General features: G+C 40.0%; 1 protein-coding gene across 3 annotated transcripts in view; it reads left to right on the top strand.

Annotated features, from left to right (window-relative positions):
• The window catches only part of MOB2 (MOB kinase activator 2), a 101047-nt gene that overhangs the window by 45181 nt on the left and 39343 nt on the right, over window positions 1–16523 (top strand). The window contains exons 1-2 of one of the 3 annotated variants that reach the window (XM_083588109.1): window positions 2925–3055; window positions 3969–4046. The exons of 1 other annotated variant lie outside the window; for it this stretch is intronic. Coding sequence is in view for 1 of the 2 variants with exons in the window: in XM_083588107.1 (XP_083444233.1) it covers window positions 3018–3055 (38 nt within the window). In the remaining variant the exon portion in view is untranslated. Of the gene's footprint in view, window positions 1–2440; window positions 3056–3968; window positions 4047–16523 lie in introns of those variants that run through there. One more of the 3 variants, XM_083588107.1, reaches the window with a different exon arrangement.

Raw genomic sequence — 16523 nt, 5'->3', positions numbered from 1 at the left:
CCTCCAATGTATGTGTGCCCCCTCCCCCCAAGCGAATGGTTCTTAACGCCTGAAAACAGAAGTGACTTAGTATAATTTCCTTCATGTAAATTCCACCATTGGAGTTGTATCAGAAGCATAAAGCTCCTGCTAGTGCAGAAATCCCAGAGGCGTGACCAGATGCTACTTTGACCTCTGGGATTAAGTCATGCAAGACTTGGTTTCCTGGTCCACTCATTATTCTCTTCCTGCCCGCGCACAAATGGACAGGGAAAGCAGTGCAGGAGCCCAGAGCTTTTCCCCAGCCTCATTCTGGGCACGAAGCAGCATCTGAACAGCCCTTATTTTTTATGGTTTAATTTAAATGCAATTATAATCTAATCTAATTTGGTTTATAATTCAATTATAAGGTTTGGTGCTGGTTTGGATAGCTACGTGTCTTTGGATCACATTCTCTTTGCACTCCGAAAGCTTTTATAAATTGTATTGTGTGCATTGTGTGCCCCCAAGCCTTCTGTTGGTTTTAATGGACATTTTGTTGGTGGATTTCATGGGTAACAGTTTTTCATTTATAAGCTTTACTTTCTTCTAAGACCTTTGTCTCCAGGGTCCTCCAAGTATGGCTCCCAAGGCTCATTTTGATCTTTGTTTTAGTTCGGTTACTCTTCTAGTGGCTCTAACACATGGTTTATCAGGTGTGAGAATCTTGTCCTAGCACACTTTGGGAACTCTGAGTTCAGCCTTGTCTTGGAGCACTACCATATCCATGAGTTCTTTTAAAGAATCAGTTGTAGTGGTGCTGACATTTTGTCCAAATATGCAGTTTTGTTTGGCAGAATATGTCCTACCTACTCCATCATGAAACTTCCTGCCTAATATTTGTTGTTTTTGTTTTTGTATTTGCATATGGTAAAAGCTGCAAAGAAACAGATGTCTGCTTATGTTTTAGCTGCCTGATAACTGGCTTGGTTCACATGTGAAAAGAAATGCCAACAACCTCTTGTTTCCTATTCTCCTATTCAGTGGTGCATCCAGTTTTGTACTATATACCATATTTTTCCGTGTATAACACCCCCCCCCCCCGTGTATAAGAAGCCCCCTATTTTTCGGGACTCCAAATTAAGAAAATGAGGGAGATTGCCCACAGTTGTTGAGCTTTTTTAAGGAGCGATCGCCAGTCGGATCTGCGCTGACACTTGCGCGTGCCGCAAAAGCCACCTATCATCTATCCCCTCACCAGCAGAAGCCACCAATCGCCAACCAAATTGCCACAACAACAGCCAATCAACATCAGCCCTTGCCACAGCCACCAATAACACACCCCATAGCCGCTGATAATCTCTGGCTCACAGCAGCAACCAATCCCATGTCCCTTCTACGCACTGTCCATGTATCGGACACCCCACAATTTTTAACATGATTTTAAAAATATAAAATCCTTGTCTGTTACATGAAAAAGTACAGTACTTTCCTTAAATGACTCATACTTGCCTGCTGATTCCAGTTAATTTTTCTTCTCTCTGGTTCTTATGTAGTACATTAATTTGACCATAATGCTAAAATCCCACATTAATGCTATTTAGAGTCCATTTCATTACATGCCTGAAATGCTACCCTATGTTACAGATGTATATACATAAAATCCTAGGTTTAAACCTGTGAAGATACAAATCCCTCAGGTATTCAGAGCAGATAATAATGAACTGATAGGATGTTCACACAGGCTGTTGATAACCTTACATCTGACTCATCTGAGTTGCTTAACAGTCTGGGCACATAAGATGCCTTTCCTTTAATCTTTGTTTTGATTCTCCTAAATCTTGAATGGCTTGAAAGCTTGTTTTTCTTACTTCAAAAGCAAGCTAGTCCAATTAATTTCCTCTTGTACTCTTAGAGGTCCATAAGTATATGATTTGGAATTTCCATGCAGAATGGGATTCATGTTGGGATTGTGATGAAATCTGCATATCGATTGTGTGAAGATCTTGCATCTTTTCCTGTCGCTTGCATATTTTGTCCAGGTGCTAGGGAACCAACTGCAGCTTCCTAATGTGCATATACAAACTCTGAACCACAATTTACCATTTGTGTACATGTTCACATTATATTCCTCCTTGGAAGTGCTCTCCGTGTAGTGTGAAGCAGTCCTTGTTTTATGGAACCACTGCAGGTGCTGCAGTTTGAGTCTCATTTTAAAAATGCTTAGAACATTACATAACAGTTATAGTTCTGTGCTATAGAAATTGTGTGGGTCCACAGCATATTGCTAAACAGTCAGGGAGTGGCAGGCTGTACAGGAAGAGAAGCTAAGCAGCCTAATCAGAGACAGTGTGATCTAGTGATTTATGCAGGGCAGCCTGCCCAGGACTGGACTATTGGAAGCATTTCTTCCTCTCTGCCCCCACCCCACCCTTCCATGTGCAAGACTCGAGAGCAGCCTGCTTTTTGTGTTAAATGTAGCTGTCCCACCTACTCTCCTGCTCGGTTGTCTGCGGCTTGATCTCTTTTTTGTGATATTAAATAATCTGGACACCAGCTACTTTGATTTGTTTCTCATTTGCCTTGTTCTGCTGAGGCAGTCATAAATACTTGAGCAATAAGTCAAGCAGGCTTGAGAGGAAGAGGGAATATCTGAAGCTGCTTTCAGACTAATTAGAAGAGGGCAAAACATAGCAAACTTGATTCATCTTTGTCATTATCCTTTGAAACTTAGAGAGGACGTAACATTTTTTATCTCTTCTTTTTGCTTTGCTTCAGCTGCCAAATTCTGCTCCTTTTTGGAAAAGGTTTTGAGGGTTTTGCTTGTAAAGAGGTGGAGTATTTTACATCCTCAGGCTCTTGTTTTGCCTGAACTGATTTCCTTTATATTTCCTGCTAATTGGCGGTTTCTGATTGTTCCCAACTGATGACTGTGTGAAACAGGAAAGACGTTCCCTGACCAGCAAAAGACTTTCTGACAAACAGGTGCTTCAGTTTTCATTAAACTAGGACAAGCAGATTCCATTCTGGATTTTTTCCTCAAATTTTTGTCTGCAAGCATGAGACTCAAGAGGAATGGGTCCTATACATTGAATAGGTAAGGAATGATAACCACTTTCATTTGTTTCATACTCTCCACCCCCCACCCCTCAAATGGTATGGAAAGGTATAATTTGTTTGTGAAGTTAAGACAGTTGTTTTCCAAAGTTTCTCTATTGCTATTGCTGGTATGATCACATATTTGCTTACTGTATTTATTTACTGACTTTTAGTGGGAACTGAAGCAAGACCAAAGCATGAGTATTCTTGTTTGTTTGTTTTTTGGCAAACCTATTTCCTATTTTTGCATGTCCTCACAATACCTCATTTGGTAGATCACTCTTGTTCCTGATTTACAGAAGGAAATTTAGACAAGAAGAAAGTGATTTGCCCAAGGTCAAACTGTGAGTTCATGACTTATGCGGGATGAGCTAAGTCTTTCAGGAGTAAGTGCCAGCTTCCCAGCTGGGCCACATGGATTCCTAAATGTGAAGGAATGGCAAAATGGCAAGGTGCCTTGGTAGTTGAAAGGAGCCCAACTCTTAATACAATGCTTAAAGTTTCTGCACATGATCTTTTTCTAAAAAAAACAAAAAAACATGTTTGCTTTTTCCTTAACTCCTAGAAAATTGATGCAGTGGAAAGTGCTTTCTGGTGCAAGAAGATGCTAGAGTTTAACCTGAAATCTTGGATTTCATTTTGGAGTTTTAAATACAACATAAAGCTCGTGGAAAAACCCTCCCACTTTACACTTAGTTTTGTAGCTCAGTTTTACCTTGAATATATCAATTAGTTACAGCTATATTTAATAATGCTTAGGTCTGGAAGATATGAACATGTTAGACAACAGCTTGCTTTTAAATATTTTGAATAAGATTACCATATGTTGCGGAATCCTGTGTTTTGTAGCAGCTTGCTATGATAACTTTATACATAGATTTGAAATTGTGAACATTGCTATTGTTTTGTAGATATCGGAAACATTGTAATAATTCCTTTTTAAAGAGAAGACTCTTAAAGTGAGGCAAAGTGCAGAAACAGCTTCCAAGGTTTGTTAGTCTCTTGAATCCTAAATACACTTTTGCTGTAAGATCTATTGACTACAATTGATCTAACTTTTTAGTATGTCTTTGGATTTTCTACTAAATCTTCTCTTCAGTTAGTGTTCCTCCTAATTCATCCTGTGGTGAAATAACTAGATAGGAATCTTTTGAACCAGTGTGCATAATGTTTCAGAAGCTCCTGACAACCAGGTGGTTTTCAGACACTACAGAAGCTGCACAAGGGGGCTTGGCAGATGCTGTAAATTGGCAGCACCTGTCAGGCCCTGTCCTTATGTGCCCCACATTTGAAGTTTTATGAGGCATCAGGTGAAGGGCAGAAAGTGTGGCTATCCCAAAATGTGCTTGTGGGCCAAATGAGGAAGCCCAGCAGACAGGTATGACCTGTGAGCTGGATGCTAGGCACCCCAGCCTACCCTCTAGCACGCAGGTAGCAGTATTATGGAGGGAAACTCACAGACATTCACTTGAACAATAGCAGCTTTAAAAGCCCACTGAGAAAGAAAAGTATTCAACTGCTGGTGAAACAAAGTAAAGATAAGATTCAGTACTTGATGCAGGAGATCCACACATAGGCTGCTACCATAGTAATGCACAATGGGGGCTTCTCTAATGACCAGACCTTAGAAGGCAGTGAAATGCACAAGAGAGTTGCTTAAGTTGAACTTTGAGGCCACAAAGAGTGACATGTGCTCCTGGTGCTGCAGGACTGATCACTCGTAGCCAAGTAAGATTGTCTTCCATGAACACGATCTTAACTTACCGACTGCTGGGTGGTGACCCGACTGGGCGCAGTAATCCAGTCAGGGAGAAAGGGAGGCAGACTGTGTTTAGGGCACCTTTTCTAGCCCTTCCCTATTTTCGGGGTGAGCAGAGTGCATCCTAAATAGGACTGCTCAGTTGTGGATACAGCTGCCAAGATACTAAACTGCCTCATTCCTTGAGTCAGGACAACTGAATCTGTATCCACCACCTATGTGCCGGTTCATGACTAGGGGCTTCCAGATTTCACGATCCTGCCACCGTTACCATTTGCCGATCGCCATGGGACTTTTGGGGGGTTGGGTTTTGGATGGGTTTTTGGAAGATGCCTGTGTGTTTTATGTTTGTTTTATGTGTGTAGATCAGTGCATGCTGACCAACACACAGTAAGGCTCTATTCTGATGGTATGAGTGTCACACAACCAGTAGATTCTTATCTGCTGCAACCTTCATCCACTTTCACAGCTGTTGTAACATGCCAGCATCTTCCACCTGTTCTGCTGTTGAGGACTTCTTGAGTTATTCTTTGTCTAGCTCCTCCCCCTTGGCTTACCACCTTGGGCAAGCTTCCTCAACCTCGGCCCTCCATATGTTTTTGGCCTACAACTCCTATGATCCCTAGCTAGCAGGACTAGTGGTCAGGGATGATGGGAATTGTAGTCTCAAAACATCTGGAGGGCTGAGGTTGAGGAAGCCTGGCCTTGGGAGCATGAGATTCCTGATGGCTTTGCTCACAAGGATCATAGGAACGTCCAAGCCCACTCACTACGACCAAGTGATGATCCAGCAAGTGAGGATATGTGCAACCTTCACGCCAGGCAGCTGACATAATCATCATCACCACCACTAATAATACATTTATTACCTGCTCTTTACTAGCATGTCCTGGGGTGGGTTGCAACAATTTAAAATTCAGCAATAAAAAAAAGATTGAACAAATTACAGTCACAAGAATAGGGTGGGTGTGAAAACACACACCTCAATTGTCAAAGACCAGAGTAGAGAGGTACATTTTCAGCATTCAACAAAAACTGTATAGCACCTCCCCTTTCCAGGGCCATCCTTTGAACTTCTGAGGCTGGCAGAACTACCAGGAGGGCCCCGTCTGCTGATCTTAACACCCAATTAGGTCTGCAGGAAAGGAGCAAGCCTTCCAGCTATTTGGGGCCTAAGTTGTTTAGGGCTTTATATACTAGTGTAAGGACCTTAAATGGAGCTAGAAACATCACCTATTTTGTGATTGGTGTGTACTTTGCCTCCCTAAATTGCATCTTTTCTGTGAATAGAGAGCTGGTTGCTCCCCTGGATCATTTTCCTCCTGGGGTGATGGTCTCCTTTCCCCGAGACCCCACTTTTCTGTGACAGCAGAGCAATTGCCATGCTGGGAGTGACTTTTTTGATATCTTAGTGCTCAGGTGCTATTTTGCTTGTTCAGCATTGCTGGTTTTTCCAGTGCCTGAGCACTATTAGTTCTAACAAAAATGCTTGGTTTCTAAATTAAGCAGTGCATGTAGGGGAGAGAATCTATCTAATTAAATCCATTCATAATTTGTTTGTCTCATCACAGGTGGCCTCATAACATTATGTAATGGAAACAATGCCAAAGAGAAAAGCTTTTCTTGTTCAGCCAAACCTTTAACTTGTCAGCAGAAAAGTAGTTTGCCCTTGCAAAACTTGCCCTTTAATATCACAGGTTTGTAATTGCTTTTGTATTTGTCTTCTCCTCCCGAACAGCTTCATAGATGTAGGGAAGAAATTAAAAGCCAAGAGGATAGGGCAGCTACAGAGCCTATCTGAAACATTGAACATTGTTCCAGGTGAACCACCTGGGAGAGTGCCTGCCAAATGCATCTTCTCTTTTAGGAAGCAATATGAGAGAAGCAGCATGGGAGCATTATGGCAAGATTGTGTGGGCTGCCTTTGCAATGCCAGGATCCATTCCCTTTCCTCATTTACTCTTGTTTGCAGTTCTGTGTTTTTGTGACATCTGTTTCAGCATATGTTGCATGTGACTTCATCCTACTAGAATTATTGAGTCCTGACAGGTTGCTTGCTTGCCAAAGAGATTTGAGCATCTCCCCTCCACTCTTGTCTTGGGGAAAGTTCACACTTGTTCTTTTAGTTCTTTGATCTGGATTCTCAACACAAGATAAAGGTGATGTGTTCAGTACATTATCTGTTTTGTGCAACTTCTCTAACAGTGCGGAAATATGAACAATCACCTGCAACAGTGGTGGCAATACTTTAGGGTATGTGGTATTTCCTTGTTTGTAGTCATCGGCCACATGTGATAAGAAGCTAACCTTTAAATCACTGTAATGACCAGTCCATCAGGTTGGTGAAGACAGTAAACGAAGTATCAGTTGTTGATGTTAAATCAGTTGTTGATGCCTGCTGAGTGTCAGAAACCTTGGGCTATTTTGCACCATGCATGTTCTTCATGTTTTAACTTGTGACATCTTTACCTTCAGCTGTTTGTATTGAGAATTTGTAACCAGTTTCTAATGCAAGTGCTACTCACAAGTTGACAATAAAATAGCAATAAACCTTCAGTAAAAACATGCAACTGCAGTAAAAGTGAATTGAAACAGCATCAGATCCAACAGCAGTTAAATAGAGTATATTTAGGCAGCAGCTTAGGACCTTTCTGATAAGGAACTTCAAAGTTGATCTGGTAGGATAACAACTACAGAGCTTTGCTTTGAGTTGAGAAGATTTCAAGATATGAGGTTGTAGAAGAAGTCATATACACATACCCAAAAATAGGTTTGATTCATCTTATTTAGGGTTATTTCAAAACATAAGAATTTTTTGCGCTTTCTGACCCCATGGTTGGGGAAGAGGTAACATGAAATCCTGAGGCCCATTCCCAGTTGCACTTATCCAGTGGAGTTGCTGGTGACTGAGTAGCCTTTAGTTGCCTTGGCACTTACGGTTTCTGGGTAGGATAGGTCCATCATTTCACTTCTTTAACTGGGATATCAAACATTTTTGCAGTTCCCTCCCAAACCACTGTGTATTCAATTAAGAATTCAGATGTGTTACACAGAATCCCAGTAATGCCTGCGTAACATAACTACTCTATAAAGCTGTAACGACTAAGACAGAGTGTTTCCTTCAGGAAATACTTCAAGAATGAAATAAAAAAATTTGTTCATTTTATATGATTCTACTTGCCCTTATTTAACACCATGCAAACCAGACATTTGCAAATAGTTTTAGTGCAGATGTCACAAATCGTTGCGTAAAACAGTTTTTTAAAAAAATTGTTTTTCTCAGAGTGGTATCAGGCTCCACTTGCATCCCATTGCACTTAGAGAACGACTTGATCCAGAGCTATAAACTCCCAGGTGAGAAGTCATAGGCATTTCTTGGAATTAGAAAGGTCTCAGGTTTTCATTTCAGACAGGTGGGAGGGGAAGAGAGGAAAGACTTTCACAATACAGTGGTACCTCGGGTTAAGTACTTAATTCATTCCGGAGGTCCGTTCTTAACCTGAAACTGTTCTTAACCTGAAGCACCACTTTAGCTAATGGGTCCTCCTGCTGCTGCCGTGCCGCCGGAGCCCGATTTCTGTTCTTATCCTGAAGCAAAGTTCTTAACCTGAAGCACTATTTCTGGGTTAGCGGAGTGTGTAACCTGAAGCATATGTAACCCGAGGTACCACTGTAATTGGGTTCCATGAGAATAGATTTTTAGAGGAAATGGGAGTTTAGGGCTTGAGGAGAGAAGCCTTCAGGTGCTGCAAGTAACCCACAAATGTTACTAACTTGCCTGCTCACTCAGACCCTAGGCTGTTTGCTGTCTAAAAGAAAAAAAAAGTTTGAAATGCTTTCCTTGCTATTTGCCTAGAGGAGATTTACTAGTCATACATTAGCACAGGCTTTCTTCTCGTGCTTTTACATCTTCAAGGTTGAAGCATGAATTGCTGTACTCCCTGTTCTCCTTGTCCTTGGTATCATTGTGCTCTCCAGCTGGGCTTCTCATTTGCAACTGTTCTTCAGTGTTTATTTACACTGCAGATTTTTCTATACCATGAAGGTCATTATCGCAGTAATCTGCTTACTGTTATACTTAGGCACTTTTCTTAGTAAGTTTTTAAAAACATTTCTCCATTCTGAGTTCTTGCTGCTGTACCCTGTGTGTCTGGCATATAGCTTTGCAGCATTTGCTCATGTACCTGTTTTGTATGTGTTTGTATTAAGCCTATTTACTAAGGCATATTAAATTATGAGGATGCATATTAAAAGGAATAACTACCTACTTTATATTGTAAGCCACCCTCTGATCCTTGGATGAAGGGCGGCATAGAAAATACATACATACATACATACATACATACATACATACATACTACTTTAGAGCCTGTCTACTATGTATTCTGATCATGACAGCAGTTGTTTGCATGCTCAGTTCAATACTCATGGCAAAGAATTTCGCTGGAACATCATACCAAGCAGTTATGGAGCCCAATGTTGGGCAGTGAATTCTTGGTACATCAGGAGGTAGTTCTTGGTCATTCACTTCCAGGTAGCTGGTATGCCACAAGTGATTAAGTACATGTAAATGCTGACAGGCAGACATATAAAAGCATAGATAGGCTAATAGCTTATGTAAACTTATTTATATTTTTTTTTAGTTAGCTTTTAGCTTCTCCATCATGAGTTGTTGATTAGCATCATTCTGCGTACACCATATTATTATTGTGCCACATAATGCACATTTTTCAAAACTAGCAATACACGCTGAACTTTGCTGTGAACAAATGGGGACCTGCAAGAAATTGGGGAGACAGTGCCCCCTATTCCCAGCCAAAATAATTCATCCAGCAGGAAGCCATGGCCAACGGTACCAAAGGTCACCAAGAGATCAAGGAAAATCAACAGGGTCACCATCTCCTATCTCTCTCCTGATAGATATCATCTGCCAGGGTGACCAGAGCCATAGTAAGGTAAAGGTAAAGGTACCCCTGACCGTTAGGTCCAATCGCAGACGACTCTGGGGTTGCGTGGTTGTCTTGCTCTGTAGGCCGAGGGAGCTGGCGTTTTCCACAGACAGCTTCTGGGTCATGTGGCCTACATGACTAAGCCGCTTTTGGTGAACCAGAGCAGCACATGGAAATGCCGTTTACCTTCCTGCCGGAGCAGTACCTATTTATCTTCTTGCACTTTGATGTGCTTTCAAACTGCTAGGTTGGCAGGAGCTGGGACCAAGCAACGGGAGCTCACCCCGTCGCGGGGATTTGATCTGCCGACCTTCCGATCGGCAAGCCCTAGGCTCTGTGGTTTAGACCACAACGTCACCCGCATCCCTTAGAGCCGTAGTAGGTTCATATTTAATTGATACACCAGCACCGCTGCATTGTCAGCAGTAGGAAAAAATAGATGGAAGCGAACAGAGATAAGGCCAAGGAGGGTTTGAGGTGGCGAGATCTGTCAATTCCAGTTCTAGCAAAGAAGCCGGTGATGCCTCCTTAGTGCTGCCGGGGGTTGGTGGTAGCAGTGTGTGCGTGGTGTGTAGCTTACCAGTCATATGATAGGAGAGAGAGCTACATTTTATGGACAGTTTTCTAAACATGCCAATATTTGAAAAGTAGAATCCAAACTTAAAGAGATGAATGAACCATGGTCCCTTTAATTTTGCCTATCTTTATTAACATCCTTTAGATATGCTTCCCAGTATTTTTGTTCAGAAGGCTTCTGGTCATTGGGTACTGTCTTGAAGTAAATGTGTATACGCCTGTTTGTGATACATAAGCACCTCAAGACTTTCCCTCATGCCTCATTCATTTCATTCATGTTTTCACACCAAGTTTCTTATCACCTCCTGGAAAAGCATGCTGTACAGTCAATAACAATACATCATCACTGATCTAACAGCCAGGAATGTTTTGTGGTGGTAGCTGACTTCATTGTATTTGTGGTCTTCAAGAGGGGTTAATTAAGTTTTTCTTTTTTTACCTTTTCCTTGAGTCTGATAAGTGTTAAGATTTTAGTGAATTATTTTCACACTCTCACAAACAAGTTCCCTGTGTGTGTGTGTGTGTGTGTGAGAGAGAGAGAGAGAGAGAGAGAGAGAGAGAGAGAGAGAGGGTCTGTGTACTTACTGTAAACCTCAAAGACTGTGATGCATAGCAATTCAGAATTCATTTTCTTGTGATGTTTGTTTGTCTTGCGGGTTCTGAACATTCTGTGTCAGCTTCCCTGGATTTTCAAAATATGAACCATTTCTACCTCCAGCTATGTGGAGTTCAGTTATAAACCAATACCTTTTCCTTTGAATTAAGGAGATCTCTATTATTAACACACCTAAATAATGAAGTATGGGTGCTTTTGTGGTGGGACATGCAGCTGAAATTGCAATGAATGCATTTTTTGATTCCTTACATTCTATTCAATAGAATAGACTATTGAGTAAAATGCTCCCAACCCTTTCAGATAGAACTGATCCTGTTCTGTTAACTAGACAATCCTATGCATGTCTACTTAGAACTAAGTCCCATTGAGTTAAATGAACCTTCTAGGCAAAAAGGTTTCATATCGCAACATAAGACAATTGGTTTTGTGTGAGTGAAGGCAGGTGGAACTTTTAACACCAATGGTGCAAAGCTCCCAAAAATCTTCCTGTATTGAAAATCTTTTTCCTCTTCTTTGTGAAGACTTTTATTGTCTTTGGCACTAATTATAAGTAATTCTTGGATTGAAGCTAAATTAAAGATCCACTGTACTCTTAGCTATTGGTGTGCAAACTGCAAAATAATCCATATTACCAGGAAACATTTATATTCTCAATTCACTTTCCTCAAACTATAGCATTCTGTTTATAAGGCATCTGCATTTGAAAGCTTTTATTGGCTTCTTTAAAATGTGGGAAAGGGTTAAGAAAGTGAATGGTGCTCTTTCATATTGTTTCAGCATGACTCCAATAACTGCCAAGTTAAAAGGCAATCCCGTTTATTGCGCTCCTGATTTAAAACTAGTCAGACTAGCTCTTTTAATGCAAATTTTGAACTTACTAGTGAAAGCAAATACACCAAATCTGAAATCCATAGCAGTAAACCTCTTTAACATTACATCATGTGCTGGCTATTTATAATAGCAATGTGCTCCAAACAATGCTGTTGTTGTCACCTCTGTCATGTCTGAGGGCACTTGCTGATGACCAGCCGCCCACAAATAATGAGTAGCCTTTTGTTCTTGGGCTTTCACTTTTTTCAGATGGAAATAGTACTATGGAGGAAGCCAATTTTATTTCTTTATTATGGAAATCCACCTTCCTACTACACATACTGGATGTCAAGACTACTTACTGGTCATTGCAGCTGATGTAACAATTTCCATTACAAATAACTGCTGCAGTGTATTGTGGTTTCAACATATATGCAGAAGTGCTGAGTGTAGAATAGCACTGTGTCCATGAGTATGTAGGATCATTTTGATTTGGTAAGCTAACATTTATTATTTATTTATTTTGAGGGTTTAAATGGAAGTGAAAACATCTGAATTGTGAACACTTGAGAATGGAGGGAGACGCATGTGAGTCCAAACTGTGGTTCATTCTTGTAACGCTAAACTATTGTCTGAACCATCTGCTAACACACAGTTTTCTGTCATTTATGTGCATGTTTAGTTAATAAAAATTTAAAAGTGGTTGTTGGTTATTAGAGTTGTGCACAAGTAGGAAAGAAGATTCCCATGAGTGTTGGTTAGCACATGCCAAAAGCAGCAAGAAATATGCAATGCATTGTCTTTCTATACTTTGCAAACATCTGGAGTTGGCATCTGTGCATAGACAATTCTATTCTGCCACTTCTCTGACTTGGGCAATGATCAGTTTGTGATACTGCTGTGCTTTAACAAATTTAGCCACTACTCCCAACAGACACTTAATCAAATCATGATAAATGATATTGGCTTAAATTAGCTGTGTTGTAATCTTAATTTGGTGTGGTAATTTTCATGTCCCTGGCATATTTGAAAAGAATGTCAATTGTGTTTTCTTGCAAAGGAAAAAAAAATCATATTGAGAAATATATTAGTTTCCATTATTCTGGACTTCTCTGTCTAGACATATAGTGCACACTGGCAATTGTAATAAAGGAATTGTTCTCCTACATTCTCAAGCACATTGGCCTCTTTTCTGAAAGATGAAACCATTTTTGCAAATATTTAGCTGGGGGTAGGCTAATAATTAGCTGGTTTGATTGGTTTTAGGTATGACTGCAGTTTAATGCTTATCAAATGCAAAATTTGGATTTGGGTTGTCCACAGCTGTTCTCTCTCTTTCTCTCTCTCTCCTGCGCCCCCCCCCAGCTATCTTGGGGACAGAGGCAAGTACTTGGTAATATCACTTGAATCTTCTTGAAAACTGAATATGTGTAATTGAATTGAGAGAGGAGTGCTGAAAATATATCTACACCACTGATATAAACTGGCTCAACCGTCATCTTCCCTGGGAAGTATTGGAACCATAGCTCATGAAGAGAGAGGAGTATGCTATAGATAGATAGATTGATAGATTGATTGATTGATTGCAGCAACCCCTTGTTCTCTCTGGTTTTCAGATGTGCATGCTAAGGGTTATGTATCCAAAATAGCACCCCCCACATATAATAGATAAATTTAAAAATCTAGTACAAAAATGGGACCCCAAAGTGAGGAATGAACACCATCAATAGCTACAAATGTTTTATTATTACTGTTACTTGATAAATTATCATTTATTAAATTTGTATACTGCCCTGTTGGTAGATCGGGGGTGGACAGAAACAATTTAGTGGGTGAGGATTGGAATGGGGTTTTGTGATAGGGCATAGTTGATTGCAACACTGAACAAAAGTGATGCACACTGCAGCATTTTGTTGCAGGTTCCGCTGTGTTTCATGTCACAGTATTATTCCAGGTTTTTTGGTTTGCAAAATAGTATCTGCTAGATGGGCAAACTTTTCCCAGAACCCTTTTGAACAATAGAGTGGTACCTCGGGTTACAGACGCTTCAGGTTACAGACTCCGCTAATCCAGAAATATTACCTCGGGTTAAGAACTTTGCTTCAGAATGAGAACAGAAATCACGCGGCGGTGACAGTGGGAGGCCCCATTAGCTAAAGTGGTACCTCAGGTTAAGAACAGTTTCAGGTTAAGAACGGACCTCCAGAACGAATTAAGTTCTTAACCCGAGGTACCACTGTACTTACATGATAGTGTACCTGCTGCTACCTCAAAACAGGTAGCAGTGGCTTTAAAAAGTGATGAAGTAATTCCCCCCCCCCCCCAAAAAAAATGTCCCCAATTTCATCCAAAGAATCTCTGTTGAGAACTTCTGGCTCAGCCAGAAACCATAGAAACTATAAACCTCTTCTGGTGTAAATGTAAATGCAATATCTGGTTGATTGGCTTCAGTTTTCAGCTAGTTCAGTTAGGCTCGGGAGAAATAGATCACTGTTATTATGAACTGCTAAATTCCACTTGGTTGTCTTAGAAACATATTGAAGCCAGCTCAGAGCAATGCAGTGAACTAGGAAAATTTTGTTACGTTGTCAGGTTCAAATAATTGTGTTCAAATGCTTTAGCTTTTTCTTTTAAGAACTCCTTTTAGCCATTTTCTTTTTTTTTTTTCACTTCTGAGATGATTATCCTGAGACTAAAATGAGGAAGAACGAAAATGTGGCCAAATGCAATTTGTGGGTTTTAGACTATAATCTAGGCTCAGTTTTTAGTTTAGATGATGGTAGGAAACGGAGCAGTGTTAGGAAACAAAAATGCTCAGTCTGAGAAGTTTGTAAGAGAAATTGTCATCCACACTTTCACTCAGATTATAATCTTGCACATTACTTTTATTAAAAGTATACTATGATTAAGGCTCCCCCCTCATAACTCTGGTTTTTTACTTTCCCTCCTTACCATGGTTTCCATTGCATCTGAATTATGAAACTATAGTCTAATCTTGATCTACAATCTAGGATCTGAAACCAGGATAGACCAAGATGAAACTACAGTTCCTCTTGATATAAAGGGATACCTTGTTTTAACAAACCATGAAATTTTTCACCTATAGCATATTTGTGATAGGAGGAGGGCGTGTAAGGAAGGACACAAGTTTGATCTTAACCTAATAAATGATGAATTGCCTGAACTGGGCCATAGAGGCACACGTGGAAGGAGTTTATAGATACATGTGCAAAGATATTTTAGCAACTGAGCAAGTAAATCTACCTGTAAATGTTCAACAGATTTGAAATGGTGACAGACAGCATGTAATATGACAGTGCACTGCAAAGATAGATTCATGAGTAGCTCTTAAATGATCTTCTGATCTGAAACATGCAATTCATACACATGGTAGTGAGCAAACTGCTAACGCAGTTCTGCATGTCTTGGCAAAAATAGTCAAATACAAGTAGAAAAATGTAAACTACGGTAGTTAAAGCAGAGGTTGGGTGGCCATCTTGCTTGGATGCTTTAGCTGAGATTCCTGCATTGCAGGGGGTTGGACTAGATGTCCCTCAGGTCCCTTCCAGCTCTAAAGTCCCTTCCAAGATTCTAAAGTTACACGAAATACAGGGATGGTTTAGAAGGATTTAGAAGTTATTGAAGCTCTGAGTATGACTTCATCATACAGTGATATGGCAGCCAGGACTAATATGATTCCAAAGTGTATCAAAGAAGCAGGAATATTAAAATGCAACTAAATGCATTTAAAATGCAGACAGTATTTGAGCTTCCTGCCTTCATGCACATTCTTCTTGACTAATGGAAAGGTATTTGATAGAATTCAAAGAAGGATTTTAACCAAGTCAAAGAAAACAGGAGAAGGAAAGTAGTCTGAAATCTGTCAGTAGTTGGAAGTGAATGTTGAGCAACACCTATCCATAAGAAAACAGATTCTTAAATGTGATATCAATTAAGTGTTGGATTAGCTCTTGGTGTCTAGATTTACTGCCTGTTGAAGCTCTTCAAGTCTGGTTTAAGTCATGACTTAAACCAATTTCAATAAAAATAAATTCCATTAGAAATAATACTGTCTCTGATTCATGTTTAAAGTAAAGGAAAATTTATTCAACCTTCTTCTAGACTGCAACTACAATAGATAACCAGTTACTATCTCTTGTATTTTTGAGTAGCAAAACATGCAAGAGCCATGGTTTTCATTTATTGGTAGCTTCCTGCTTATTATCCATTGTTACAAGTTTATTATTCCAACATTGTATTTTACCTGTGGAACATCATAATTTATATTAACCAATCTTGCTCTATGTACTGATCTGTATGAATGGTATATCCCTCTTATGAATGAAGCAGTCTTAAGGATTTCATGTGTGTGAGAGAGATATTCAGAAAGCATACATTATTCTTAAAACAAAGTTTTAACACTTAGTATTTTTCATATTTGAAAATAATTTTATTGAGCTGCTAAATGGCACTGAAAAATCCCCAGCATGTCAGGCATGAGAACTTAGCTCTGAAACTGCAAGCCTGAGCACTTCTTTATCAACTGTTCTGTACAACTAACCTTTCTGGCATGCATTAGTGGTAAGTAGGTCATTGACTGAGGTTCTTAAGCCTTTCCTGTAGCTTTCTGCTTGCTTTGCAGACATGCTGGCACAAGAATCCTGTCTAAACAGGTTTTACCTTAGGAATATGAAGCTACCCTTCCCAACTTTGTATACAACAATGCAAATAGGATAAAAGAGTCATGTAAGATTTA

This window comes from Podarcis filfolensis, assembly GCF_964270895.1.
Source record: "Podarcis filfolensis genome assembly, chromosome: 1".
In the NCBI taxonomy this organism is placed as follows: Eukaryota; Metazoa; Chordata; class Lepidosauria; order Squamata; family Lacertidae; genus Podarcis; species Podarcis filfolensis.
The sequence above is the reverse complement of the archived record's forward strand: the minus strand, read 5'-3'. Positions and strand labels throughout refer to the sequence as shown.